We start from the raw sequence: 27473 nt of genomic DNA, 5'->3' as shown, positions 1-27473 counted from the left end.
GTCTTCTGATTTGCGAGGGCCTAGGGAGACCACTTTGTCGATGGCTTTTTGTAGGGTTTGGTTATTGAGCGTTACCAAGGAGGTAGGGTTAGAGGTAGTGTTTTCATGGGTAGTGATAGGGAGTAGTAAGGGGAGCATGTTGTCAGGGCTGATGTTCTTGTGGCTTCTTGCGTGCGCCGCTTGGGTATGTTGTGGTAGGATGTTGGGCTTAGATGGGAATCTGGTATTGAACTGAATGATGTTATACTCTGACCACGGGCATGGTGTATTGGCTAGGATGTCAGTGAGACAATTCAGGTCAGCTAACCAGTTTAGAGTACGTCCTTTGTCATATGTGCGGCTCGTGATTCTGAAGGTAAAGCCATGTGCTTCTATGGTATTGGCGATGGAGGTAGCCTGGGAGTCGGACACGTCATTTAAGCCTAGATTGAAGTCTCCCACGATGATAATTCTTTATAAAGGTTTGGTGTTGGTAGTGAGAAGGGTCGCTCTATCTTCCTCAAATGATGTCAGAGGACTGGGCTGTCTGTAGATAAGGTGGATGGTGAGGGTAGATGTGGCTGAGAGTGAGAGTTTGAATGAGATCAGTTCCCCTGATGGAAAGGTTTGGTTGGTGATTGCTCTTAGCTGGAGATTGTTTTTGGCAATGAGCGCAACTCCTCCTCCTTTGGATCCTATTATATCTTTCCTAAGGATAGTGTATCCTTCAGGGATGGCTAAAGAGAGGATGGGACCAGGAGCTGTATGAAGCCAAGTTTCTGTGATTGCCAGAAAGTCAAGGTCATTGGTGGTGATGAGGTTGGCTATGTCGAGTGTGTGTGCCAGGAGGGATCTAGCGTTGATAAGGGGGCCGTTAATGCTGGATAAGGAGGATGGTTGCCCATTGTTCAGTGGGTTCGTTGTAAGCTTTCCTGCTTTGTTCTTTTTTGCTGTGCCCTTCATAGTTTGGATGTGGCGGGAGGCTAGGTATTTATTTCTGACGTTGAGGAGGCATGGAGTTGTGTGTGCCACTCAGCTTGGAGTGGAGGGTTTTTTTTTCGGTTCTGTGGAGTCCAGAAGATTCTGTTCAATGATGGTCATAGGTCTAGTGTGCAAGTCTACAGGACAGGGAAAGGGCTGAGTCTTGGGGAGAATATGGGAGTGAGGCAGGGATGTCACGAGAATTGGGATGGACAAGTGCCATTCGCATATGGTTTGTTGGTTTGTATGTTAGGTCAGGGAGGCGATTGTGAGGTCCCGCTGAGTATGTCATGTAGTCTACGTTGGTCCATGTTAGGTGTCTTGCTGAGGATTATCTGCTAGGGGGAGGTAGTACTGGACTTGGCTTGTGGGAGTTGCTACTGAAGGAGAGTGCCTTAGTTTGCATATGGTGTGCAATAATTGGGCAGGGAGCGTGGTAAAGGTGCAACAAAATTTGAGTCACAAGCACATCTATATATGGTATGGAATAATTAGGCAGGGAGTGCGTTAGAGGCGCAACAAGATTTGGGTCACAAGCACATCTAAATATGGTATGCAATAGTTAGGCAAGGAGCACGTTAAAAGTGCAACTAAATTTGAGTCACAAGCACATCTAACTATGGTATGCAATAATTAGGGTGCTGGAAAAGATAGTACAAGCCGCTCTGCATTGTCTCTATTATGATAACTTGTAAACGCTCCGTTGCCCTGGGCATTACATTGCACGGAACACCGCTGGAGCCTCTGTATATGATTTCTGTGTCCACTGCCGGGACAAGTGTCATCCGAGGTTGCATACACATCATGACCTTGGATAAGAGGAGTATCAAGATAAGAGCCGTTTCTGAGGGGCCGAGAGCCCCCCTCTAGGCCAGTCCATTGTGCCCCAAAACATTAATATAATTTAATTTTTTTAATTATTAATTTATAATGCGCTTAATACCACAGCAAGTGGTTTCTTAGCACGGGATCGGGATTCGAACCTGGGTTGCGCCGTGTTGCATTGCTTCCAAGACAAACACGTTGCCCCTGAGACATGCAACCTCCCCTTCAGTTGCACAGGAGTGCCCCTTCCTGATTCATGTTTTCCCAAAGTGTAGTCAAAGAAGGAAGCAATACCTAATGGATGTCTTCTTGGACTTCCCAGCCCCCCCTCTGATATCAAAACTAAGTCCAGTGCAGTGGCCGCTGGTGGGTTTGTAAAGTGGAGGGATGTACGTTTTCCCTGAATGTATTCAAGCGAGCGAGCCTGAACTAATCCAATACGTTTTTGGGTGGTTCTTCGCCCTTTCAATTTATTTTTAGAAATTGGTTGGAATCATGTAATTTGCTACATCATTTTAATAAAATTGGATAGTTATCCATAGAATGTACACTTGGTTCTGAAGGGCAACACATGAAAACTCCAACAGTACACAGGAGCACTTTGCAACCTTTCCTGATGCTGGCTGACCCCCTAAGAAACACCTTGCGGTTCTGTTTCAACAATATATGCCAGCATTGCACCGCTTTCACACAGGCTCTCCACAAATCAGATAATTCGGTCTGCCACTTTTTCATGTTGGTTCCATCGATAGAATGTAATGAGGCTGATCTCAACAATACATGACAACATTCCCACTGTAAAACATTCTCATTCTGCTAGTGCGCAAGGAAAACATGAGCCTTGTCTCGACAATATATACCGGCAATACCCCGTTTTATGGTGCGATTCCCCCAAATGAGACCCAAACCACTGGTTCATGGCGTAGAGATCTGCACTGCTCTGCACATCTGAGTCAGTTTTTGGAGGAAATTAAAAATTGGGCACATGCATTTGCACTCTGTAATTAAAGAATGCTTGTAACCCACTGACACCTAGGCTTGTGACAAAGGGAGTTCTGGATAAACCAATTCTCTTCCCAACAAGATGAATTTGAATTGTAATTAATTATTTATAATGCACTTAACACTCAGAGGATTCTAAGAACATGCAACCTGTGTGCTGCTCCGCATCGTCTTGCTTCCAAGTTGAGCTTGTTTCCCCTGAGCTATCCTCCCGAGATATATTTGCTCTGAGAATGTAGTCAGAGCCAACTTCTAGAGTCTTTCCCAGTTCTTAATGTTCTTTCTGTTCTTTTCAGCGCCATTTGCAGAACATCCTGATTGCCGCTCTCATCTGCCGCGATGGAGAAGCTGACCTGGAAGATGCTGTACGTCCTCATCCCCTGCTCCACGCTCCTGGGATTTACCTCAGTGCTTCAGCTCTCGTGGTACCCGTGGAATATAAGTACGTAATTTAGAAAGTTGACTAAGGGGCAATATACTCTTTATTTGCCAATGCGATTTGCAATCTTGCACGCTTTTGGTTAAGAGGCCCATATATCTATATAATAGGCAGCCGCCCAAAGGTCTGACTTTTTTTCAAAGGTTAGCACCAAATCAAAAATACTCTTTCCAATATGTTTTCATCCAAAGTCCATGAATAAAGCTCAGTGATCTGACACTCACGTGACACATGGATCTGACTTGCAGTTTGTAAGATCGACTCATGACCATACTGACTCAGCCACTCATCCATTGGAGGTGAATAAATGTAGGAACATTACATTTTGTAATGATACAGCTGTTAGTAAAGTGATCCATAGCGGGAGGACCCGGCATGGAGACCTTTATAAAAACTTGATATTAACCATGTTTTGGGATTCTCCCTTATCCTTTCTAAATCTAAGAGGATCTATCACTCCTCGTGCTCTCGTTCGCTTACTATCTGCTCTTCCCTACCTTCTCTTTTTATCTTTCTAATTACCTTCTCTATTTTGAGATCTTCTGCTAAATAATTTTCATGGCCATCTTCCACTAAGTTTCCTCACTCAGCATTCTGTTTTGGGGCCTCTACTCTGTGCATTTCTTCTTGATCCCCTACATTTTCTTTTTGGGTTTGAGGTTTCTCTTCTTTACTGGTGAGGCCTGGATGGTGTCTTCGTCTGCAACCTTTTCTACTGATATTTCTTTTTCAACATCTGACTGTCTTTTTGACCATCTAGTCCTGGGCGCGCTTGCTTTCTGTCTGTCCTCCCTCTCCAGACTGAAATTGTCTTCTTTCTTTCCCAAGCATTCCACGGACCCTTCAAACCAGCAGACCTGTTGCTAAAAACATCCCTTCTGATTGCCCTGGAAACCCAATGTATGTTCCTTTTGAAGCCTAGGCTACATAGCGCCTCAGCACAATTATCTCTGCTACTGTGCCCCACATTACTCACTAACTCACCCGCTCTCCCACTCTCTTGGTTACCCCCTTCTAGCGCTTCCTCTCTTTAGTTTCCTGAATGTCTGTATACGCTTCCTTTTGCGTCCACATTATCTGTCTTTCACACATTGCTGTCTTTCTCCTCCCATTCTTTTATTAAAATCCAGCAACACTCCTATTTTTAATCTGCATCCTATTTGTCTTTCCTAAAGGTCCCTCAAAACCCTTTCCTCTCTACTTCAATGTCCATGCTTCCCCGCCATCACAGCTCGGATTATCCTGATCTCTATGCGGCAGGCTGCAATTTCAAAACGCCTTACTTGTCTCGCCGCTCTGGCTTTCTAGGCGATTTCCAGCATAGAGTTATTCTCCTCACATTAATTCAAAGCTTCTTTAAAGTAGTTATAAACCCCCTCGCTCCCACTCAATGGGCCTCATTATGAGTGTTGCGGTAAGGCAACAACGTCGCCGGTAGTGCTACCGGCGCCTTTGTTACCTCACTGCAACATTCCAAGTTGTGCTCGCTCTGTACGCCTGGTCAGACCAGAATGCAGAGCGGCACCCGCTAGCAGAACAGGATGCTAACAACGGCCCCGTTATTAACAGGACCTTTGTTAGCATCCTCCCCATTCCCATTGAGCCCTATGGGGGCTCAAACGGGAATGGGGACGTATTGGGTCCCGGTCCCGCCAATGGGAATTACTGGGCCCGCAAAGGTCAGAATTGCCCAGTAATTCCCATTTTTCAGGACCCGGACCCGAGTTTGGGGGTAGCCATGCTGCTAAAAACAGCATGGCTACCTCCAAACTCGTAAGGAGGCCCAATGACCCTCATTATGAGCATGCCGGTCTGGAAAAAAGTGCCGAAACAACGGCAAATAGGCCCCATAGCGGCAGAAAAATCACTGAAGCACCGGCACCATTAACAACGGTGCCGTTGCTTCAATGTCCTATAGGACTCCATGGGAATGGGAACGTACCGTTCCACAGCCACCCGTAATGGCCCGGTATTACCGGGATATCGGGTGGTGGAAACGGTAAATGGAGTTTGCCGGTAGGCCACTGGTACTACCGGCAACCTCCTAATGAGGGCCAATGTCTCTTCCTGGGTGTTTCTCAGCCCCATCCCTGAAACAGTCACTAATTTAACTGACATTTTTTGTCATTTGTGTTAGAAAAAAGACTGTTCAACTATTTTTTTTTTATAACATATTTTATTGATGGTTTTTGAACAAACATACAACACATCAACAGTTTCCCCCCCACCCTCCCTCCTTCTTTGCCGGGTCAATCGTCGGTCTGCTCATCTCTTGCCACTCTGTGCATCACTTGTCCAGTATTGTATTTTTAGCCGTGTTCCAGGTTGTGTTTGTGCGCCTCTTATTCTCCCCCCCCTTGACCAATCTCATGTGTCATATTCTGCCCATTTACCCCATATTCTTTTGGCCTTTGCCGGGCATCCCCGTGCTGTATATATTCTGAGTTCTTTCGCCACACAGATATCCATTTCGTTGGACCATTGGGCCACTGTCCGGCACTCTGGGGCTCCCCATTTCTGTGCAATGTCACGTTTTATCAGGCCCATTGCTACGGAGAGAAGAATACCCTCCCACTTGTTTAATGTGTTCTCATCTGGGGACCCCAGTAGCATTATTGCGGGTCGAAAGGCTATTGTGCGACTCAGTACTCTTGCCAGAATTTGTGAGTATTGTGTCCAGAAGGTCTTAATTTTGGGGCACTCCCAGAGGAGATGGATGAAGGTGCCCTCTTCCCCCTGCATTTCAGACAATTGGGATCCGTTGCCCTTCCCCAGCCAAATAGGGCCACTCGAGGGTAATATACCCTGTGGAGTATTTTGAGCTGTACCAGTCTTATTCTAGAGTCTATCGAGATTTCGCGTGGGTGCATGAGAACCTGGATCCAGTCCTCAGGCTCGATGTTCCCGACAGCCCGTTCCCATCTGGTTTTAAGGCCGGTCAGCTCTGGGGTGGCAAATGCATTAATAGCTTTATATAGAATGGTTGTCACCTTAGTGGGAATGTGTTGTGGCAGTAGGTTGCGTTCCAGGGGAGTGTAGTCTGGGGCGTCGGCGAGTGCTTGCCTATGACCGGTGAGTGCATGAGATAGTTGTGTGTAGTGGTAATGCTCTGCAACCGGAAAACCGTGTTCCCGTTGAAGTGTTTCAAACAAGAGAATGGAACCATCTGTTAAGATATCTCCTATCGTGGTTATCCCAGCCCTCACCCACCGGGGCCATGCGGGCAGCTTCTGCATCTCCGTTAACATGTAGTTGTTCCATAGTGGTTGTGCCGTGGTGATCTTGTTCCCCCAGCCGATATGCTGCCTCCAGACAGTCGCGGTGTGGGAGGACATCGTCTGTGCGTGGGGTCTGGATACACTCTGATACAGTGTTGCAAGTGGTGGGGTGTCCTGCCTGACGGGTGCTTCTGCTCTAATATGTGGTAAGTCACGGTCCCCATGGAGGAGGTCATTGACCACGTTGAGTTGACTGGCCCAGTAGTATGACTTGAGATGTGGGATTCCAATGCCCCCCTCCCAGATCGATCGCTGCAGCGTGGTTAGTGCTATGCGGGGTTGCCCCCCCTTCCATATCAGTTCCCTGATGAGACTATCTACCCAGACGAATTCCGAGTCTGGTATGGCCAGAGGAGCGTTCTGCAGTATGTAAAGAAAACGCGGAAGAGCCATCATCTTGAAGAGGGCCACTCTTCCCATGAGTGTAAGGGGGAGGTGCATCCAATGTCGCACGTCCCCTGCGAAGCGGTTCGTTAGTGGGTGCAGGTTGTGATGCACGTAGTCCGAGAGAACCCCGGAGACCCATATACCCAGGTAACGGAAGCCTTCTTTCTCTATTCGGTATGGGAAATCCCGAGGGATTGCCAGACCGTATCCTTTTACTGGGAAGAGAACCGATTTCCCCCAGTTTACCGTAAGGCCGCTGAAGTCCCCATAGGTCTTTAACATTTGGGTTATGATCGGGCATGCGTGGTCTGGGTTACTCAGGTATAGTAATAGGTCGTCCGCATAAAGGGAGAGCTTGTCCTCCCGTCCATTTGGCCACTGGAATCCGGAACATGTGGTGACTTGTCAGAGCCATTGTGCCAGTGGCTCAACTGCCAGGGCAAAAAGGAGAGGAGATAGAGGGCAGCCCTGTCGGGTGCCTCTGCCCAGCGAGAAGGTTCCGGAGGTCCAACCGTTCACCCTAACTGTAGCCAATGGGGTGTCATACAGTAGCTGGATCCAGCTGAGAAAGACTTCACCGATACCCATGCGTCTCATTATTGCCCAGAGGCTTGCCCACACCACTGAGTCAAACGCTTTCTCGAAGTCAATTGCGAGGAGCGCAAGTGGGGTGTTCAAGGTTGGGACTTCTTCCAGCAGCAGGTGTAATCGGCGTAAATTCATTCTGGTCGATCTTTGCGGCATGAAGCCGCATTGATCTTGATGGACCAGTGCGGATATTAACCCTTGGAGCCTGTTGGCCAAAACTTTAGCAAGGATTTTAGTTTTGCTATTAAGAAGCGATATTGGTTGGTATGACATGCACCGATCGGGGGGTTTGCCTTTTTTTGGGATGACCACTATGTTGGCTGTTCGAAGGTCTGGTGGGAGGGTGCCTTGTTCCTTAGCCGCAAGCAAGAGGTCCCAGAGGGGGCCGGCCATCTTATTACTGCCCAGTTTCTTCCAGGTCTCTACCAGGAAGCTGTTTGGGCCGGGTGTCTTCCCAGATTGTAGCTTGGCCATGGCCTCCGCTATTTCGGTTTCGTCTAATTCCCTGTCTAAGTGGGTACTTTGCGACTGACAGTTGCGGGAGCGCAATCCCTTCTAGAAGGGATGTGTCTATGGGGCCCGTGGGGGCAGCATAAAGTGTGGAGTAGAATTTGGCAAAAGCTTCCGCAATTTCTGGGTCTGTTCGGGCAGGCCTATTTTGGTCATCAGTAATCTGTCTGACGTGTCTGTGCCCCTCCTCCCGTCTTTCTAGCCATGCCAGTAGTTTGCCGGCTTTATCCCCTTGCTCGTAAATTCTGGTCTTTGATTCCCAGTGCGCCTGCCGCGCGTTATCGAGCGCCGTGTTGTGGAGGGAAGCTCTAGCCTTCAGGAGGGAGCGATGTGTTTCTGGGGTAGCATTTGAGATATTTTTGGTTTCCCATTTCTTTACATCCTCCTCCGCCTCTGTCACCTTCCTGTAATGTTCTCTCTTGTTGTTACAGATCGAGGCTGTCATTTCCCCCCTGAGCACTGTCTTGTGTGCCTCCCACAATATCACAGGGTCCTCCGCCGAGCCCATATTGATCTCAAAGAATTTGTCAGATTTTTCCGTGATGTGCTCCACGAACTCAGGGAGGCCCAAGTAGTAACTGTTTAATCGCCAGGTTTTGGGCGGTAGGGGGCGATCCGTACGGAGTGTCACCTCCAAAGGAGAGTGGTCTGATATACCCCAGGGAAGGAAATCTGCCGCTATGACCCTATATGCCTCTGGGGTCGGGAGGAAAAGGTAGTCCAATCTGGATAGGGACGCATGGACCCCCGAGTGGAAGGAGAATCCTTGGTCTGTGGGGTGGAGTTCCCTCCACACGTCACTCAGGCCAAGCGCTGAGGTGAAGGTCGCCAACCTCGTGGGTCTCTCCGGGTTCCGACTACAGATATGGGTCCAATCAAGTATGTTACACATAACATCGTTAAAGTCCCCCCCGACGATCCACACCTCTGCCTGCTGATGTGCAATCAAGGCAGTCACCTCCCTCAAGAGAGCCTCTCGCAAACCCGGTGGGGAATATATCGCTAGGATGGCCACTGATTCTCTCCCGAGAGTGCCCCAGATCATCACAAAATGGCCTGAGGGGTCCTGTATCACCGCAGATAGATCAAAAGGGAGTCGCTTATGTAAAAGGATCAGGGCGCCCCGAGATCCCATTGTGTACCCTGCGTGGTAAGCTAATTGGTAATTGGTTCTACGGAAGAATCGGCAGGTTGACCCCGCTAAATGGGTCTCGGTGAGGAGGGCTATGTCCGGCGAGCGTCTGTTAAGGAATTGCGTGACTAATCAGCATTTGATGCTTGAGCCCATGGCATTTACGTTCCAAGTAATGATCTTGAGAGATTTGTGACGTTCGTTATGTGTCATTGGGGCCGGTGCGGGTCCGTCAGTGGGGTCATCATGGCGTTGAGTGGTCATGGATATCTAAGGGTCTAAATATTGCACCTGGTGGGTACATAATGCGTATGGCCGTGGATGTATCTTGCACGTGAGAGGTGGAGACACGGGCGGCAGGTGTTGTGTATTCGGTGGCATCTCGATCAATGTGAGTGTGATATGGTTCCCAGGAAAGTAACTAACATGAAACAGTTTCCCAACCCCCTTCCCCATACTCCTCCCCAACATGAAGTATCTGTCGCCCAAACTTTACTGGCGCACAAAACTATGTCACCAGGTTAACTTTAGTGTAAACTGTAATCACCTTCCCACCAACTTACTGCTCGTATGTGGGTCTGGTGTCACGGGTCAGGGGCGTGGTGGCGGCCGATGGCTTGGTATGTTAGCGATGGTAGTGTATGAATCTCAGATCAATTATACTGGGGCGACGGAGGTCCCCCGTCGGCGCCGCACCAGGAGGAGCACTGCGTTGCAGGTGGTTACCAAGGAGAGGAATGATCGTTGTTCACTCAGATGGTGCTTTAAATTCCTACCACTGGCCAGTGTATTCTGCAGGAACCTTATCCGGCATCGCGGTCTTGGTCCGGAGCCGCTGGGATCTCCGGTATGGGTCGTTGGGTGGGTCCATCTCCCTGTGGTCGGGATCTTGGTCTACCCCTGCGGTTTTGCGCGGATTCAGTCCAGCCACCTGCGATGTGGGTCTCGGCTCATTTCCAGGCTTCATGGGATCAGTGAAGTGGAGGGTTTTGCCTTCGTGCTGAATTTTTAGCTTGGCTGGGAATAGCAACCCGTATCTAACATTCATGGAGTGGAGTTTCCTTTTAAGGTGCTCGAAGGATTGTCTGGCCTTTTGGACCTCACGAGTATAATCTGGATAGAATGCGATTCTGGCTCCATTATATGTCAGTGACCCTTTAGTTCGGGCCATTTGTAGGATAGCATCCCTGTTGCGATAATTGAGGAGCCTCGCGGGGTCGGGCGGCCTGCGGGTATGCGGTGTGCTCGTTCCACCGAGAAGAAATTTGATAGACTCTTTGGGGCATATAGATCTGCCAGCCACTCCTCCAGGAAGAGCTCCATGCTGGGTCCCTCTTCTCGTTCCGGGAGTCCCAGGATGCGGATGTTATTGCGGCGGGACCTGCCTTCTCCCTCGTCCACTCGCGCCTCCAGGGTTTTCAATCTGTTCAGTGCGTGTGCCAACTGTTGGTGTACCCCGCCAAGGTCATCCTCCACCCCAGAGATACGTTGTTCCGCTTCCCCAGTTCGGGATGACAGTTTCTGGAGGTCATGGCGAAGGAAGGAAACTTCCGTAGAGATAGCGTCCACTTTTTGCTCCACCGAGGAGCGTGAGCTGGCGATGGCAGCCATAACATCTTTAAGTGACGGGGTCTCGTCTGGCGCAGGGGGGGTACACCCTAGTCCTCAGTGCTCTGTGCAGTGGATGTGTTTGTAGCGTATTGATCCATGGTGCTTTGTGTTGAGGTCTTTTTGCTTCTCTCTTTTCCCATGGTGCTGCTTGCACTTGGCAATCCGTGCAGGTTTGGGAGAGCGCCCCTTCTCGTATTTTATCTCCTTTCTATCAGGGCTTACTGTGCCCGAGTTGTGGTATCTCTGTACCACCGGTCTGGCGGTGGGCGCTCTCTCGGAGGGCGCGGTAGGGCAATTGTTTGCGCTTTATGTTAGCGGCTAATGCAGAGTGGCATGTCAGGGCGCCACTAGCCCAGTTGTGTCTCTCACCTCCCCCTCCTGAAGCCCGGGGGGTATATTGTTCGTGCCGGAGGAGCCCCACAGGTTGTCTCGCGTTGTTTCTGTTAAGGCTGCCGGTTCGCCGGGATTGGTGTTTCTTCGTTGAGACAGGGGGTCGGAGGAGGAGGAGGTCGATGTGCAGGCCCACCAGAGGGTCACCCTCCGCTGCGGGCATCCCGCGCCTGCAATCCGTTGGTTGGCGTGGTAAGGCGAGAGCGGTGTCGCAGCGTTTGCAGGTTGGGTGCCCAGCCTTGGGTCCTGCCTGTGCAGACCTGTTCCTGCAGCAGTGTACCCAGTACAGAGAGCCTGGCCCCTTCCCCCGGGTCCCTCCACCACCGTTCACTCCAGGGGCCCCCGCGCTGCCAGTACCGGTGGTATAATGGGGTGGTCCAAAATATGATTGTTGGTGCGCGTCCCAGCCGAGATGTATCTTCTTGGGCGCCCTCCACGTGGATGCTATGCTGGCGGCTTACCGCTTTTGTTCAGGCCGGCGCCGCGGTCAGAGCAGCGTCGCTCCTTTGATCCCCGCCTCCACTGCCCGATCGCGGGTTATCTCGATCGAGAGCCCCGGCTGGGCTCTACCACAGCACGCCTCAGCCTCGCCTCCTCCCTGCTCGCGCCAGGGGTCGCCACCTCCAGATGTAGCGGTGGGCTGCTACGTCGTCACCTCGTCGGCTTCTCCGGGGGCGGGCACAGTGGGTCAGCGGTCTCACGTCCTCTGCTGTCTTCTAGCTCGTATCACGGGCGGCGGCCATCTTAATTACTGTTTGGATTTTTCTCCAAGGTTTCCAACGCCGATATCTTGCTTTGTGTTGAGCGTTTACGGTCCCCTTTGCTGCTGGACACCGCCGGGGGACTCCGACACCCGAAATTGTCTATTTTAAGCAGATCTGTTCGCCAAATCGAAGGATATTGGCAGGATGTTACGGGCGGCCACGGGAGCACCTAGGATTTACGTCTCCATTGCGAGCTCGTTGGCCACGCCCCCAGACTGTTCAACTATTGAATACACGTGTATACTCCCAATGGTGATAATCAAGTATGTAAAGACTACATGGATGTTTCTTTGTGGGCTTTTAGGACTCTAACATTTAGTTCTGCATATGTCTGGGACTGCAACTCCCATCAACCCTAGACAGCATTGTCAATGGTCAGGGTTCATGGGAGTCATAGTTCAAAACATCTGGAGAGCCACAGGTTGCAGACAGCCGGCCTAAAGCAAGAATTCGATTCAGTATACAGGGCTCAGCTGTGGTCCAAACTCAGGTCTTCCCAAGGGCAAAATCATCCAAACCCTGTAGGAGAAACAACTGGAAAAGGGGGATGCAGGGCATTAACTGACGTTTTTCCCATTGAGAGGGGCGAGGCAAGGCTGCATCCATGCGCTATTTTAGCTATGACTCTCGCAACTCTGACATGGTGCAACTTGCACCGATAGGAAACTCTTTCCCTACCAAGTATTGCAGGAATGGGTATTAGGGCCCTCCTTTTTTTATGGCACAGTAATTGTGGACCGGACGTAAATTGGCCTGATACAGAGCCTCTCGGGATTGCTTTAGAGTTAGAGATTAAATTGCCAAAAAACAAAGGTTGTAATCTCTCGAGGAGCAATATGGCGGAAACCTCTATGGCTCATAGATGTACAAGAACTGCTTAGGGTCAAGCTACACATATTTCCGTATCACTTTTTAAAAAAGTGGGTGTTGGGAACCACATGCCAAAATTATTGTTGATAGAGGAAAAAGGCAGGAGGAAGAAGCACCATGCACTTTTTTTATTTTAAATAAATGTATGACGGGAATCTCTACATAGTTCCCCAGGGAATCGTACCAAAATGTCGCCCTCACAATTAAGACGGCCAAAAATGGCTATTCGGACCCCCTACTATGGACCCCCCCCTTACACCACATATATATGGGTGGGGGTATAGAATATAATATTCATATTAATATGGGGGGGGGCTGCGGGGGTCTCCCCCGCATATATATATGATGTAAAGGGGTTTAAAAAAAATAAGTCAGCATTTTTGGCCGTCGCAATAATCACATAGATCCGTTCCCATGTGTATGTCGCATATTTACCAGCAGCTATGCTGTCTTTTGGGGTCCCCTGCCTAATTCCGAAGACCACTGGGTAGAGGGTTGAGGAGGCAAGGTGCCACCCCGAGACAGTGATTGTTGGGACCATGGCCAGTATGGGGAGGATTCCCATGGCCACCTGATCATTGCCCTGACTCTTGTCAAGGGACAGTCACATTTCCTCCAGCCCAGGCTTGCAAAAGGGTCCAATCCTAGGCCACCCCATTGAACCACCAGGGCAAGCCAGCCCTGTCTCTAATCTAGACCTCTGTTATAATCTATATGCTAGTGGAAATGCCCCCACCCTTCCCAACGGAGAGTCTAAAGATCAATTTAGCCAGACCCAAACCGAAAGTAAAGACTTCCTTCTAAAGGAGACCCTTTCCGTCTGGTACAGGAAGGCAGCGAGTGCAGTGCTGCTGTTTCTAGTTTGCCTAGCAAAGTGAAGGGACTCTCTTTGAAGGTCTGCGGAAACTGTGACAATCCCAGAGCAATTCTGCCCCCTGCGCACACCATGATAACACAGAATCAAGCAAGACTGAATGCTTTCTCAATGTGTTTTCAATCAGTAATCCACATCTTAGGAGCATTGCAACCCTCATCCCAGTGCAGGAAGACTCAGGGAAGATCAGGACAGAAAATTTAGAAATCCAAGATGGCGGCCACATATAAATTCGGACTAATTTCCTGAGCCCAAACCCCAGTGTTAGCAAATCCCAGTTTTAACTCAGTCAATGCAGTCGCAGACCCACCATGTAAGAGCACCGTGGAGTGGAGACAACAACATGTAAATACTACCAACCTCAGTGGCTGAATCTGGGTAGCTGGAGGTGGTGTTGGATGGCAGTTAAAGGAGTTTGGACAGTGTTGCAACGGCTGTGGAGGGGCAGAGGCCATTGGAGCAAAGAGGGGGAGAAGGAGCCCAGAGAAGGCAGTAAGATATTGTAGGAGGTGGCATCACGAGGAGTTGGGGAGAGATTGGAGGTGGTGGCATCACAGAGGAGTTGGGGGAGATTGGAGGAGGGGGCATCACGAAGAGTTGGGGGAGATTGGAGGAGGTGGCATCACAAGGAGTTGAGGAGGGATTGAAGGAGTCGGCGATATGAGGAGGAGGAGGGACGTGATTGGAGGAGGTGGCGACATGAGGAGGTGGTGGACGAGACTGGAAGAGGTGGCGACATGAGGAGGTGGTGGGACTGGATTGGAGGATGTGGCGATATCAGCAGGAGGTGATGAAGATCTGATCTGGTGGAGGTGGTTGTGCTAGGGGATTCTGAGAGTCTGGAGAAAGGGGTTACATTAAGAGGAGGTGGCAAAGGTTTGAAGGCATCAACATCGGGAGCTGATGATTCAGAGGAAGTGGCAATAATAGAATGAGATATGAAGAAACGTGAGAAGGTAGAGACATTATAAAGGAGTGGTAGACCCAAGCAGGGGATGTAACAACTGAATTAGGGGAAAGAAAGAGAGCAAGAACAGGAAGATTCCAGTAGGCCAGCTCCGCCCTAGGCAGGGACAGACGGTAGGATGAAGAGCAGGTTAGGCATTTATTGAGCTGAAATGGAAGGAAGCCCTGGCGTGCAAGCCAGAAACTGGAGAAGGTGCCCAGTACTGAGGTACTGGGGGCTGGTCCCTTGCACCAAAAGATCAAGGAGGAGGGGCGAGAAGCAGCCGCAGGCCTGAACTGAGAGGGAGGGTGGGAGGGAGGAAGAGAGGGAGAAAGGAAGAGAGGGAGGGACGGAGAGGGAGCGAGTGGAGTGAGAGAGACTTGGATCCGGAACCCTGGAAAGCCTGAGTTTAGCTATTCTATGAGGACTCCCCTCCACCTTTTGGAAGGGATCGCCTTGGCACCTTTTAGGGGTGAAAGACCTTTACTTCGTGGGTATGAAGATCTGTGCGTGTAAGCTATCTGCCTGATACAATTGTACAGTTCCATCTTCCAAGTCCAGTCATTTGGGCATCCGTCAAGGACTCCATAAAAGGGGGTAAAAACCTGGGGCACCCTTGATACCATTAAAGCGGGTTTCTTGCAATCAGTGACACATTCACCAGTGTCTTCTTGTCCAAGGGCCGCTGAATTATCAAGCCTTCCAATATCTGCAGTGATTCCCTCGGCTCCATGGCTATATTGTGTTAAGACATTAGCTGACCCTGAATACACCTTCCTTGGAACTGGCTCCATTTATTTGACTCTTCTGCAGTAGAGAATATAAGATGTTATAGAAGGAGGTGTGGCCTCGCTTTTAGGCGAGGCTGGAAACTGCATTATGGGTGATATGATATGATAGGTTATTTATAACACGCTTAATACCCAGAGGTTTCCAAGCAAGGACCCAGGGATCGAGCCTGTGGTGCTCCGTGTCGTCTTGCTTCCATCTATGTGAAACCTGTACTATTGTATATATACAGTGCGTGTAATGTCCTTTGTTTTATATTTAGTATCTTTTTTTGGATTTTTGTTTATGTGACAATGTATATAAATATATTATTTTTTATCACAAGAGTTTAAGTAATAAACCAGAGATCATTTTTTTAAAAAAAGGGTCTGCATGAAGCCATTTTGTTTTCGTGATTAAATAGTAAGTCTTTTGATGAAATAGCTATCGAGGACGAGTTCTGATGAATTCATATATTTTATTCATTTCATGTGATGTGTTTTTTTTCTCCCCGTTTGGTTTATATGTATGAGATGGAAGTAAGAACATGTCTTTGTGATATCCTCTGTGACACTACTATTGTAAATATACAGTGGGTGTAATGTCCTGTCTTTTATATTTAGCCTCATTGTTGTGGATATTTCTTTATGCGACAATGTGTATATATATATGTATATATATATATATGTTGAAAAAAGAGGAGAGGGGCGCACTCCAGTTCCCTGCACAGTAAACCTTCTCAGCCACAGGTGTTCTCCTCCGACCGGTTTCTGTGCCAATACACGTCATCAGGGAGGCTGTCTTAACTTGCAGCTCACAGCAAGTGCAGGTGTTAACACTTAGTGATAATTCTGCTGCAAGGACTTCTGGTAGCTGTAGTCATCAGGTTTGCAAGGAACAGACTCACACCCAATCCCATAAATGGGGAAAGGGGGGGGGAGTAGCCTACAGTGAGGCACTCCAAAGTTGGGCATATATTACCCCGGTGCAGCACCCTATAAGATTTCTGAAGATTCCACCCTTCAGAAAACTTGCAAATGTGTTGAAAAAAGAGGAGAGGGGCGCACTCCAGTTCCCTGCACAGTAAACCTTCTCAGCCACAGGTGTTCTCCTCCGACCGGTTTCTGTGCCAATACACGTCATCAGGGAGGCTGTCTTAACTTGCAGCTCACAGCAAGTGCAGGTGTTAACACTTAGTGATAATTCTGCTGCAAGGACTTCTGGTAGCTGTAGTCATCAGGTTTGCAAGGAACAGACTCACACCCAATCCCATAAATGGGGAAAGGGGGGGAGTAGCCTACAGTGAGGCACTCCAAAGTTGGGCATATATTACCCCGGTGCAGCACCCTATAAGATTTCTGAAGATTCCACCCTTCAGAAAACTTGCAAATGTGTTGAAAAAAGAGGAGAGGGGCGCACTCCAGTTCCCTGCACAGTAAACCTTCTCAGCCACAGGTGTTCTCCTCCGACCGGTTTCTGTGCCAATACACGTCATCAGGGAGGCTGTCTTAACTTGCAGCTCACAGCAAGTGCAGGTGTTAACACTTAGTGATAATTCTGCTGCAAGGACTTCTGGTAGCTGTAGTCATCAGGTTTGCAAGGAACAGACTCACACCCAATCCCATAAATGGGGAAAGGGGGGGAGTAGCCTACAGTGAGGCACTCCAAAGTTGGGCATATATTACCCCGGTGCAGCACCCTATAAGATTTCTGAAGATTCCACCCTTCAGAAAACTTGCAAATGTGTTGAAAAAAGAGGAGAGGGGCGCACTCCAGTTCCCTGCACAGTAACTCTCCTCTTTTTTCAACACATTTGCAAGTTTTCTGAAGGGTGGAATCTTCAGAAATCTTATAGGGTGCTGCACCGGGGTAATATATGCCCAACTTTGGAGTGCCTCACTGTAGGCTACTCCCCCCCTTTCCCCATTTATGGGATTGGGTGTGAGTCTGTTCCTTGCAAACCTGATGACTACAGCTACCAGAAGTCCTTGCAGCAGAATTATCACTAAGTGTTAACACCTGCACTTGCTGTGAGCTGCAAGTTAAGACAGCCTCCCTGATGACGTGTATTGGCACAGAAACCGGTCGGAGGAGAACACCTGTGGCTGAGAAGGTTTACTGTGCAGGGAACTGGAGTGCGCCCCTCTCCTCTTTTTTCAACACATTTGCAAGTTTTCTGAAGGGTGGAATCTTCAGAAATCTTATAGGGTGCTGCACCGGGGTAATATATGCCCAACTTTGGAGTGCCTCACTGTAGGCTACTCCCCCCCTTTCCCCATTTATGGGATTGGGTGTGAGTCTGTTCCTTGCAAACCTGATGACTACAGCTACCAGAAGTCCTTGCAGCAGAATTATCACTAAGTGTTAACACCTGCACTTGCTGTGAGCTGCAAGTTAAGACAGCCTCCCTGATGACGTGTATTGGCACAGAAACCGGTCGGAGGAGAACACCTGTGGCTGAGAAGGTTTACTGTGCAGGGAACTGGAGTGCGCCCCTCTCCTCTTTTTTCAACACATATATATATATATATATATATATATATATATATATATACACACACATACATCTATATATATGTATTTATTTATTTGATCACAAGAGTCTAAGTAATTGTTTCAATTTCTGTTTGTCATAGTGAAAGTGAATGCTCTCTTGTAACTGCTTTTTTCCTTAAATATGTTTGATACAGTTAATGTTACCCAGAAAGTAAGAAAAAATAATGTGCCACCTCTTACATTCATACAGCTCTATCAGTGTTTTGTTTTTTTATTTATTATTTTATAATAGAAACGGAAACATGACATAATAACAGCTTCCGGCTTCTGTGATAATAATGTCATGATCCGCCGACCCTGGAAGTTGTGGAATCAATGGAGGAAGGATTGAGCCGTATCATTACATGGCAGAAGCGGATGCAGCACTCTAGTGTTTTTACTTCCTGATTGTGACGTGTATTTATGCGCGTCGGCAGTTTTCGACAGCGAGTTGCAACCCTCATTGCTTTTGGGTTTACACGCTGTCCAAGTGCTACTCATCGTACTCTTGTGTACCTTTCCTTATTTCCCTTCTCTCCTGTTTTCTCCTGTTTCCCTGCTACCCTTTCGTTTCGCTCCTCGGAACGCCTCCTTTCCTGTTTGGTTTCACTTTGCCTCTCGGGTTTCCGATCAACTTTCCGCGCTTCTCGCGGTCATTCCTTGCAGCCGAGGCAGTCTCGTTCCGGACTCGCAGACGTGGCTGGAACTTGGCTTCCCTCTGGGATTGGTACCTACCTCCCTTTCTCCGTCCTTCCGTCGGAGCTCTCAATCCTATGTTGGATCGCCTTACTGCTCAATACCTTACCGGGACGAAGATCTCATCAGTGCATGCTGGTCCTTGCAGTTTTCCACAAATAAGACTACCACCACTTTACGACGTCATCGAATCCAGTCAATACCTCCGGACTCAGCCAACATCGTTCTACATAACAGGGTTTTTCAGCAAAGCTTTTCCCTGCTTGTGGGGTGGTCTCCCTGGAGGTCCCCACTGCCGAGCAGTTGCATCAGGCAGGGTGGCCTCCGGAAGAGCCCATCCTAAATTCCTCAATAAAAAGCCTGCTGCAGCTTGGAGAGAAAGAAGAGACATTCCCACGGACGAATCATCCGAAGACGGACATTCAGGTGAGGAGGAGGAGGAGGCGGGTGAAAGGGATATTCAAGCAGATTGTGAGAAATAAGCTCAATCATGAAATATTCAAAACATGAAAATATATTTATGACATGTTTACAATTTGAAAAAATCAGTCATGTCACATACCTGGACATATGCAATATCAAACAAAATAATTGCATAGAAAGACAAATAGGTATAAACAGTATTGTGCGTTCAGACTCAGATTGATCAACCTGTGATCTTTTGGCAAATGGTTCTCAGCTTTTCAGCTTTGTCATAATCAATACACCTCTTTTTTCACATATACATAGCTGTATAATCACTGCCAAGCACTTAATAAGGGGGTGTGGGGTGATTCTTTAACTTTCACAATAGCAAAATGTTCTTATGAGCAGGAAATACATCTTTGCCTAGTACTCTATGTCCTATCTCGCCTTTAATGCAATCCATAATTCCTTTACCAAACATGATCACCTTAGGTTGCTTATCCTCCAGGTAGCTTTTCATTTTACACAATTTGTCAATTTCAGGATTCCTGAATAGCTACCTCTGTGGACAGAACCATGACATGTGACCCAGTGACCCTAGATGACCATATGTATACCTTCTAGGTGGAGTAGAACAAGTCTGCTGTATGATTTGAAATTGAATCTCTCAATTCATTGAACTATAGTAGACAAAAGGGATTGCTTCAAAATAAGAATAAACATTCTGCACTTCGATTGACACTTCCAACGCTTCAGCCCACAGTTTGGCTAATGCAGCAACCCACAACGCTTTCATATCATACCAAGGGCATGTACGTCGTTATGCAAATGCCCAAGGTAACCAGTAATTTTACCCCAAAAATTTAGAGTGGTTTTACTGAAGTAAAAAATACCGAAAAAATACCAACATTTTTAGATTAATATATAAATGATAGTGGGGTAAGGAGTTAAAATGGGTGGGGATGGAGTTTAAATGGTAGGAAAACAGAGAGCTTCGGGGGGGCGGAGGGCCCAAATTAAAAAAATAATCGGTTTTCTTACAGTATTTTTTACCTCAGTAAGACGTACCATTCTGAATTTTACTTCGGTAAAATCACATATAACCAACATAACATACTTTTTAACAGGTAACATTGATGCCACTCAGTCAGTTAGCTAGGGCAGGCTAATGGATATATGCACCTGGATCCTTTTCAGCAGCGATTGAACATTTTTTAAGGTATTACCAACAATTAATATATTTAGGCTGTTTTTGGGGGGGAATAGCCAGTATTTGTTGTGTTGTAAAAGGGAGTAGGATGACATTTTGATTGCTTTCGACCTTCAGTAGGTTACATCAGATAACCATCCTAGCTATGCGGATAAAATATAATCCAGCCACACAAGACCTCCACCTGATTTAGTAGCTTATGCAATTCTGGATATCTCCAATTTCAACCTGTATCTCCACAACGAGAGGCTTGTGAGAGCACCTTTGGCTCTGGAGGTCCTCGCAGCTTCCCACGCTCTGGTGAATACTTTGTTCAACTTGGGGTTTTCGATCAGCTTCGACAAGTCTTTGCTTAGCCCTACTGAGAGACTGACGTTTCAGGGGTTTGTATGAGCAGGTTGAGCAGGTTGAGCAGGATTATCCCTTCATCACATCTCGGACATGCACCTGACAGTGACACTCTTTCGAACAAGAAAGCTGCTGACATCTTGGTGGTACCATAGGCTTATGGGCCTCACGGGGGCATGCGTTCTATGCATTCCTCATGCCAGACCGTGCTGCATTTGAGCAGCACATGCAATCAAGCCAGTGACACGCAATCGCAGAGCATTCCATTGGCAGCATCTTTGGACCAAGATCTTCTTTGGTGGTATGATCAGTAGAATCGTTCTCAAGGGTCCCCTTCAAAGAACCTTTCACCAAAGGCTGCATTCCCACCGACTCCTCCCGGAGCATCTGGGGGGCAATGCGGAGGGGCCTGAAGGCCCACAGCCTGTGGTTCGGCCAGGAGAAAACACAGCATATAAATGTCCTGGAGCTATAGGCTATCTTCAGTGCCCTTTGAGTATTCCTAACAAACATCTGCGGGAAGGCTGGTCTAATCCAGATGGACAGCTTGAGCGCAATGTTTTTATATAAGCTGGGATGCACCAGATCACCACCCTTATGTCAGCTGGCGATCTCTACATGGGCACTGCCCCAGAATATGCACTCAGGGCAGTCCACCTTTCAGGAGTGCTGAACACAGAAGCAGATCTCCTAAGCAGATAAAAACATTATAGCCACGAATGGGAGATCAATCAGCGATGCAACCCATCTTTTGGGCTTGGGCACTCCCCACAATAGACCTTTTAGTGACACATTCCACAAAAAGTGTCCTATTTATGCTGCTGATAGGAGCGGAGTCATTGGGAGACGCTCTGACCATTCCTTGGGATGCGGCGTTCCTCTACGCGTTTCCACATGCTCCTCTGATTCACGGGATCCTAGCCAAGTTAAAGACATCAGTGAGCACCAAACTCATTGCGACACAGTGGCCAGCCTGTTTCTGGTACTCGGAGCTGGTGTTCTCCTACAGGCTGGGTCCTGTTCTCCTCCAGCATTGGCAAGACCGATTCCACCAACGGCAGGGCAAGGTTCTGCATCCGTGCCCTCAATGGATCTACTTGCAGCCTGGTGCCTGAAGACCTGACCTTGGGTCACTTAGGCCTAGGAGAACATGACAATCATCCAGGCTGCTAGGATGCAATCAACCCGATCTCAGTACAAAAGGTAAGTAGGGCAGATATTGCCACTGGACCCTGGGTAACAACATCAAATCTCTGGTGAGTATGTCGGACGATGTGCTATCATTTATATCACACCTCGCATCTTCAGGAGACTTGGTAAACTTGTTGCCTACTAGAACATAGAGGATTCATCTTTCTCCGCACAAATCCTGTCATGCGTAGACTTCTGGAAGGCTGCCTACAATTACATCCGCCTGTTAAAAGGCCACACCTAGTTTGGCACTTGAATGTCATCTTATCTGTCCTGGCCCGAAAACCATTCGAGCCCATGGCATCCTCGGATCTTAAATTCCTATCCTGGAAGTTTGCTCTGCTGGTAGCCCTCACTTCGGCTACAAGGGTGATCGAGATAACAGGCTTTTTCAGCATCATAGGCTTACACCTTCAAGAACAAAGTTGTCCTTTGAACACATCTGGCCATTTTGCCCAAGGTAGTGTCCTCCTTTCATATTAATGAAGAGGTGGTACTTCCAACCTTTTTTCTGGACCCTCAATCCTCAGCAGACTCTGTTCAGCACTGACTGGATATCCGCAGGGCTCTCACATTTTATTTACTCAGAACAAAACAGTTCAGGAAATCTGACACCCTCTTTGTAACCTTGGGGGGTCAAAATCATCTGTGGCTATTATTGGCAGGTGCCTTGTATCTGCTATTAATCATTGCTATGCTTGAGTAGGACCACCTCAGGTTCTGGAAGCAACTCAAGACCTTCCTTTTCGCTTCTGCTTCTCTCTCTCTCTCTCTCTCTCTCTCTCTCTCTCTCTCTCTCTCTCTCTCTCTCTCTCTCTCTCATTCTCTCTCTCTCTCTCTCTCTCTCCCCTGCTGATGTTCTTGTTCGCTGCACTAACTGGTTACTTGGCCTCCCTCTAAACCTTATGGGGACCAGGCTCCTTCATGGCCAGTAGCCCAATGCACTGCCTCCGGGACTACCACGCACTAGGGACTGTATCTGCAACCCTACAGTCCCCTAACTCTTTGCACTTACATAGAACCGGCCACCCTGGCGGCACTTACTTGAGTTTTGCTTATTGCACTCTCCCTTTCCCTCCCCCTGGCACTTCTCCTCTCCCTTCCCCCTGCACTTGCACAATCTGAATGACATAAGGCCTAGTAAGATCGTTTATTTTGTCCTCCCTCTGTCTCCCCTTCCTTGTCTTGTCACGCCTAGACACACATGTGTACAGGCGCTTTATAAATGACTTATCATATATCAAATTCATTACAAAAAATGACACTCCCATATGGGTATCCACGCTCATGGAGTAAGGGCTAAGGCTACTGCGGTCGCCTTCCAGTGACATGTACCATGGGACGTCATCAGCACAGCTGCGATGCGGGGCACAGCGCCAGTCTTCTGCAAGCATTGCTGTCTTCATACCAACTCTAGGGCTGATGCCAGGTTCGGTGAGGCAGCCTTGCAAAATGTATTTGCTGCTAGTTGGGCAGCCTCCACCCGTGAGTTTCTCATGCTACAAAATCTCCCATCAGTATCGAGGAAAGGGGACGGGACGTAGGAATAAGAAACAGGTACTCATCTTAGTGAGCACTGTACTCCTAGTCCATAGTCCCCTTTCCTCCATGTGTCTCTCCTTCCATCGCCCATAAAATTGATTAACTTAGCAATTAGTAGCTAAAAGGACTCGCAGGCGAGGAAAGTGGGTGGAGTAGGCATGAGCGGGCATGCCCGGCACAACCTTGCATGCTCTAAAGTAAAGGGAAAGTTGTTCTTTTGTTGTGCAATATAAGCTCCGGTCCCGTCCCCATGGGACGGACTCCCATCAGTATGGAGGAAAGGTCTATGGACTACGAGTACAGTAGTCACTACAGTGAGTAGCTGTTTCTTTTTTCTGTAAATCCTTCCCTCAACTACCTGAAAAATCAATGTGTTGCCGCCCGCTTTTGAAGTTTTCCATACGTTGTAATTCTTAAGTAACGCTGCCGTCCCACTCTGGCCGTTACCAAGCCTCTGTGTCAATCGTGCTGTTAGCCATCTGCCCTGAGCCAGCCGTGCAGGGGTTCCTGAATGCATTAGGCTAGGGCTGCTGTTGCATGGTTGCCTTGATCAGAGTGCATGCTGCCGCCGCGACCGTGAACAGTGCGGCGTGCACTATGTCTCCAGTTGGCACCCAGTGTTTCCCTGGATCCATCATCCACCGTTTCTGTCGCAGCTCATTTGGCAGGAGCAAAGGATCATTAATCTGGGTACATATACGGAGACCTGTTATGGAGCATCCCATATGCCTGGTCTTTGACGTGCCTAGAGACCTCAGTAAGGGGCTGGAGGGCTATTGCCCTGGGTGTTTTGGTTGTAGCCCCGGGTAGAAGCTCAGGGGATACAACCAAAAGGCTAGCTAGCCCCAAGACCCGACATTAGCGTACCCCCGGATCTTTTCCAGACCTAGTAACACCCATAGAAACGTCCTCCAAGGTATTGCGTTTTATAATCTGCTTGGAGATATGGGCGATAAGTGTCAGACATGCAGAGTTTGGACCTTAAGAACCAGTTAATAAAAAGCGGGCTAAATCAGAACAGGCGATGGATGTTCCAAACGGAAAGGCAAGCATGTTTAGGACGAGCGTGCAACTCTCGACTTCACTGACAGGACAATTTGGTTCTTGAACTGGTGTGCAAACATGACAGGAGTCAAGGTGAACTCTAGCTGAACCCACTCTTAAGATCAAGATAAGGTTTCCATCATAGATAGTGCTTTAGCTGCTCCAGAGGGAAGCTCAACCCAGTAAACATCACTTGTGTATTCTATCAAGTCAATTACTCCTGTTGATCTGGAAAGCATCTGGAGCAATTAGTGTTATCAGTGATAAGCAGGGCACTGTTATTTTTCTATGTGTAATTTTTGGGATAGCATTGTTTTAAAAGTGTTTTATAAGAAATGTCTATTTCGTCAGTGTAAAGCGAGGGAGAAATCCTGAAAAAAGCTTGCTTTAAAGGAAAGATAATTTGATTTAATGATACCGTTTGTACGATTTATTTTTTTCTTCCTTGCTTTTTATGGGAGAATTTCCCCATTCCCCACTGCTTTCCGCACTGCCCCACTCCCCTGCTTTCATTTTTCTAATTTAATTTTAACCCTATTGCCTGTCCACTTGGTACAATGTTTTTTAGATTCTCCCTATTATCAAAGACATTGGGCCTCATTACGAGTCCGGCGGTAGCCGTGCCAGAAAAACCGGCTGGCTGCCGCTGGATTCGTGGGGATTTACCGGATCCGGACTTGCCGAAATTGCCAGGGAATTACAGGAGTTTTACAGTACGGTAATTCCAGAGCCAGCATTCTGTAAATCCCCATTCCTGTGGAGTCCCATAGGACTCCATGGGATTGAGGAAGTGGAAACACCGGCACCATGTGGTTTATGGTGCCGGTGTTTCCGCGTCCGGCTGCGGCCGGTGGCGTTACACCCACTAGGTCAGACCTGGCAGGTGTAACACTACATGGCCACAGAACTTGTAGTTAGCCGGTCCAGAAAAAGGAGCAAGTACGGTTTTACCGGCACCTTTAAATCCGAACCGGTTAATTTGTAAGGAGACCCATTAAAAAACCTTTTGACATGTAACTTTCCTCTTTTGAAGTTCTACAGAACAATGCGTCGGCTGGGAATGTAATTAAGCGCACAATTAATGTCTATGGTACTGGCGCATTGTATTCCAATCGTTACTCATTGTTCTTTGTTAATAGGTTGTTACTGGAAATATACACTCCATTAAATCACACCGGGCAAAGCCACCCAGATTATATTCATAATAAAAACGAAGTTTTGCAACCGACATAAAGAAGAAAATAATCTGACAAACGATGTTGCATTCGTTTTTTTCTCTCTGTCCTACTTTCCGAGTCTCTTTGAGATCTTATCTTCGCTTTACAGGTTAAGAAGGTCAATGTAAATACAGATCTCCGCTGTGTTTTCTATTTTATCTTCATTTAAATGCACCATTCTGTTCTTGTGTAGAGCGCTTTAGTGAAAAGGTTTAAATGCAAATTAAATAAATACAAATATGTGGACAACTATACACGGATGCTAACATGTAGGGTTTTAATTACATATTAGGAGCTTTTTCCAGAATTGGCCAAAGCAGAGAGGCTGGATTGTCATTAACCCGATGGGCTTCAAAGTCAGTTGTGATAGATTACCATGGTACATTGATTAAAGGATGCTGTCATTAGGAAACACATGTAAACGTGTTATAGAAATGTTACCATGGAACTTCCAATAAAGTGTGTTCTTAATACATAGTGGTCAGCAGAAAGGACTCTGAAGTCAATGTTTAGCTGTTAAAGTGTATTAGGAATCTCACATCACATTCTTAATTGACTTTGAGTTATATGCTACAAATCCTGTCTAAAAGCAGATTTCCTAAACCTAACTCATCAAATGTACTCTTTTTTTCGAACATCTTCTCTTCCAGGGCCAACACAGAACTGGCAGTTGGTTCAACTCCATCGCAAGCACATGTTAAATTCCATGTGCATGAAATATAACCTGACAAATTCAACCCTTGGTCTGAGTCAGAAGACTGCCAGGCAGATATTTGTGGAGGAAACCCACAAGGTACTCTACTGCGAGGTGCCCAAGACGGGCTGTTCCAATTGGAAGAGGATCCTTCTTCTCCTCCGTTCGAATGAGCGCATAGATCCCAGTGAAATCAGCCATGCCTTTGTTCACAATACAAGCTTGCTTAGGAGGCTTACAAGCTATCCCCACGCCACGCAGACGGAAATGCTAAGAAACTACACAAAGGTGATGTTCACCCGAGACCCTTTCCAGAGGCTGATTTCAGCTTACAAAAATAAGTTCCTCCACTCGGAGGGCAGTGGATACTATAGCAAAGTCATTGCACGAAAAATTAAGAAGCTCTTCGGTAGTTCTAGCAGCCTCAATGACTCTGTGACCTTCGAGGAATTTGTACGCTATGTCTTGCATGAAAACCCCAAGTATGCCGACACCCACTGGGATCTGTCTACAAACCTGTGCAGTCCCTGTTACATTCAATACAGCATTCTTGGGAAGTTTGAGACTCTGAACGAAGACTCTGCCCAGGTTTTGAAGCGCATCGGCGCTCCCTCGTATTTGCATTTCCCCAACATCAGGCAGCACGCCGATGAAGTTCAAACAAGCATGGACATGACCAAACGCTATTTCAGAAACCTAAGCAGTGATCAACGGGAGTCTTTCATGGACAAATTCAATCTGGATTTTACCTTGTTCAATTATCCCATTTATATCACAAATGAAACATTTCAGAATATTTCATAGGGAATGTGGGATCTCAAATCTCCATCCTTATTGTGATGGACTAGACGCTGATTTTATTTTTACAGTATTGTGGTAATCTGTGTATGTTATGTTTATGGGCATGATAAAACAAAACATGAGGTCTTGCCACTCAAATATTATTCACACATGGGTTCAGTGGGAATCACAACTATAAACCAACAAGGGGAACCCATGTACCACTAAAATGGCGAGGACATTTGGAGAAAAAAACAATAAGAGAAAAAAATAAAGAGGGTAAAGATATCAATGAAAAATGTATTAAACATATACAATGTAATCACAAACAAAAGCAAACTAAAACAAGAGTTTATCAAGCAATCATTACACAATTCTGGGGTAAACACTTCCATCCACATTCTTACTACAATCACACAACAAACACTAAAGGTATCTCAGACATAATGTTCACATGTTCAGTTCTG

The 27473-nt window shown here is 47.5% G+C and overlaps 1 protein-coding gene across 1 annotated transcript; it reads left to right on the top strand.

Moving 5' to 3' along the window:
• The first annotated feature begins 3095 nt into the window (after positions 1-3095).
• On the top strand, positions 3096-27030 carry LOC138527184 (carbohydrate sulfotransferase 8-like). Its single transcript, XM_069638291.1, has 2 exons — positions 3096-3229; positions 26183-27030. Exons 1-2 carry the CDS (start codon positions 3127-3129, stop codon positions 27028-27030), a joined length of 951 nt encoding a protein of 316 aa, XP_069494392.1. The 5' UTR covers positions 3096-3126.
• Positions 27031-27473: the final 443 nt, after the last annotated feature.

Source organism: Ambystoma mexicanum, chromosome 14 (assembly GCF_040938575.1).
Source record: "Ambystoma mexicanum isolate Mex_15411 chromosome 14, UKY_AmexF1_1, whole genome shotgun sequence".
NCBI classification, from domain to species: Eukaryota; Metazoa; Chordata; class Amphibia; order Caudata; family Ambystomatidae; genus Ambystoma; species Ambystoma mexicanum.
Note: the sequence above shows the minus strand (reverse complement) of the source record. Positions and strands in the feature narration are given on the sequence as shown.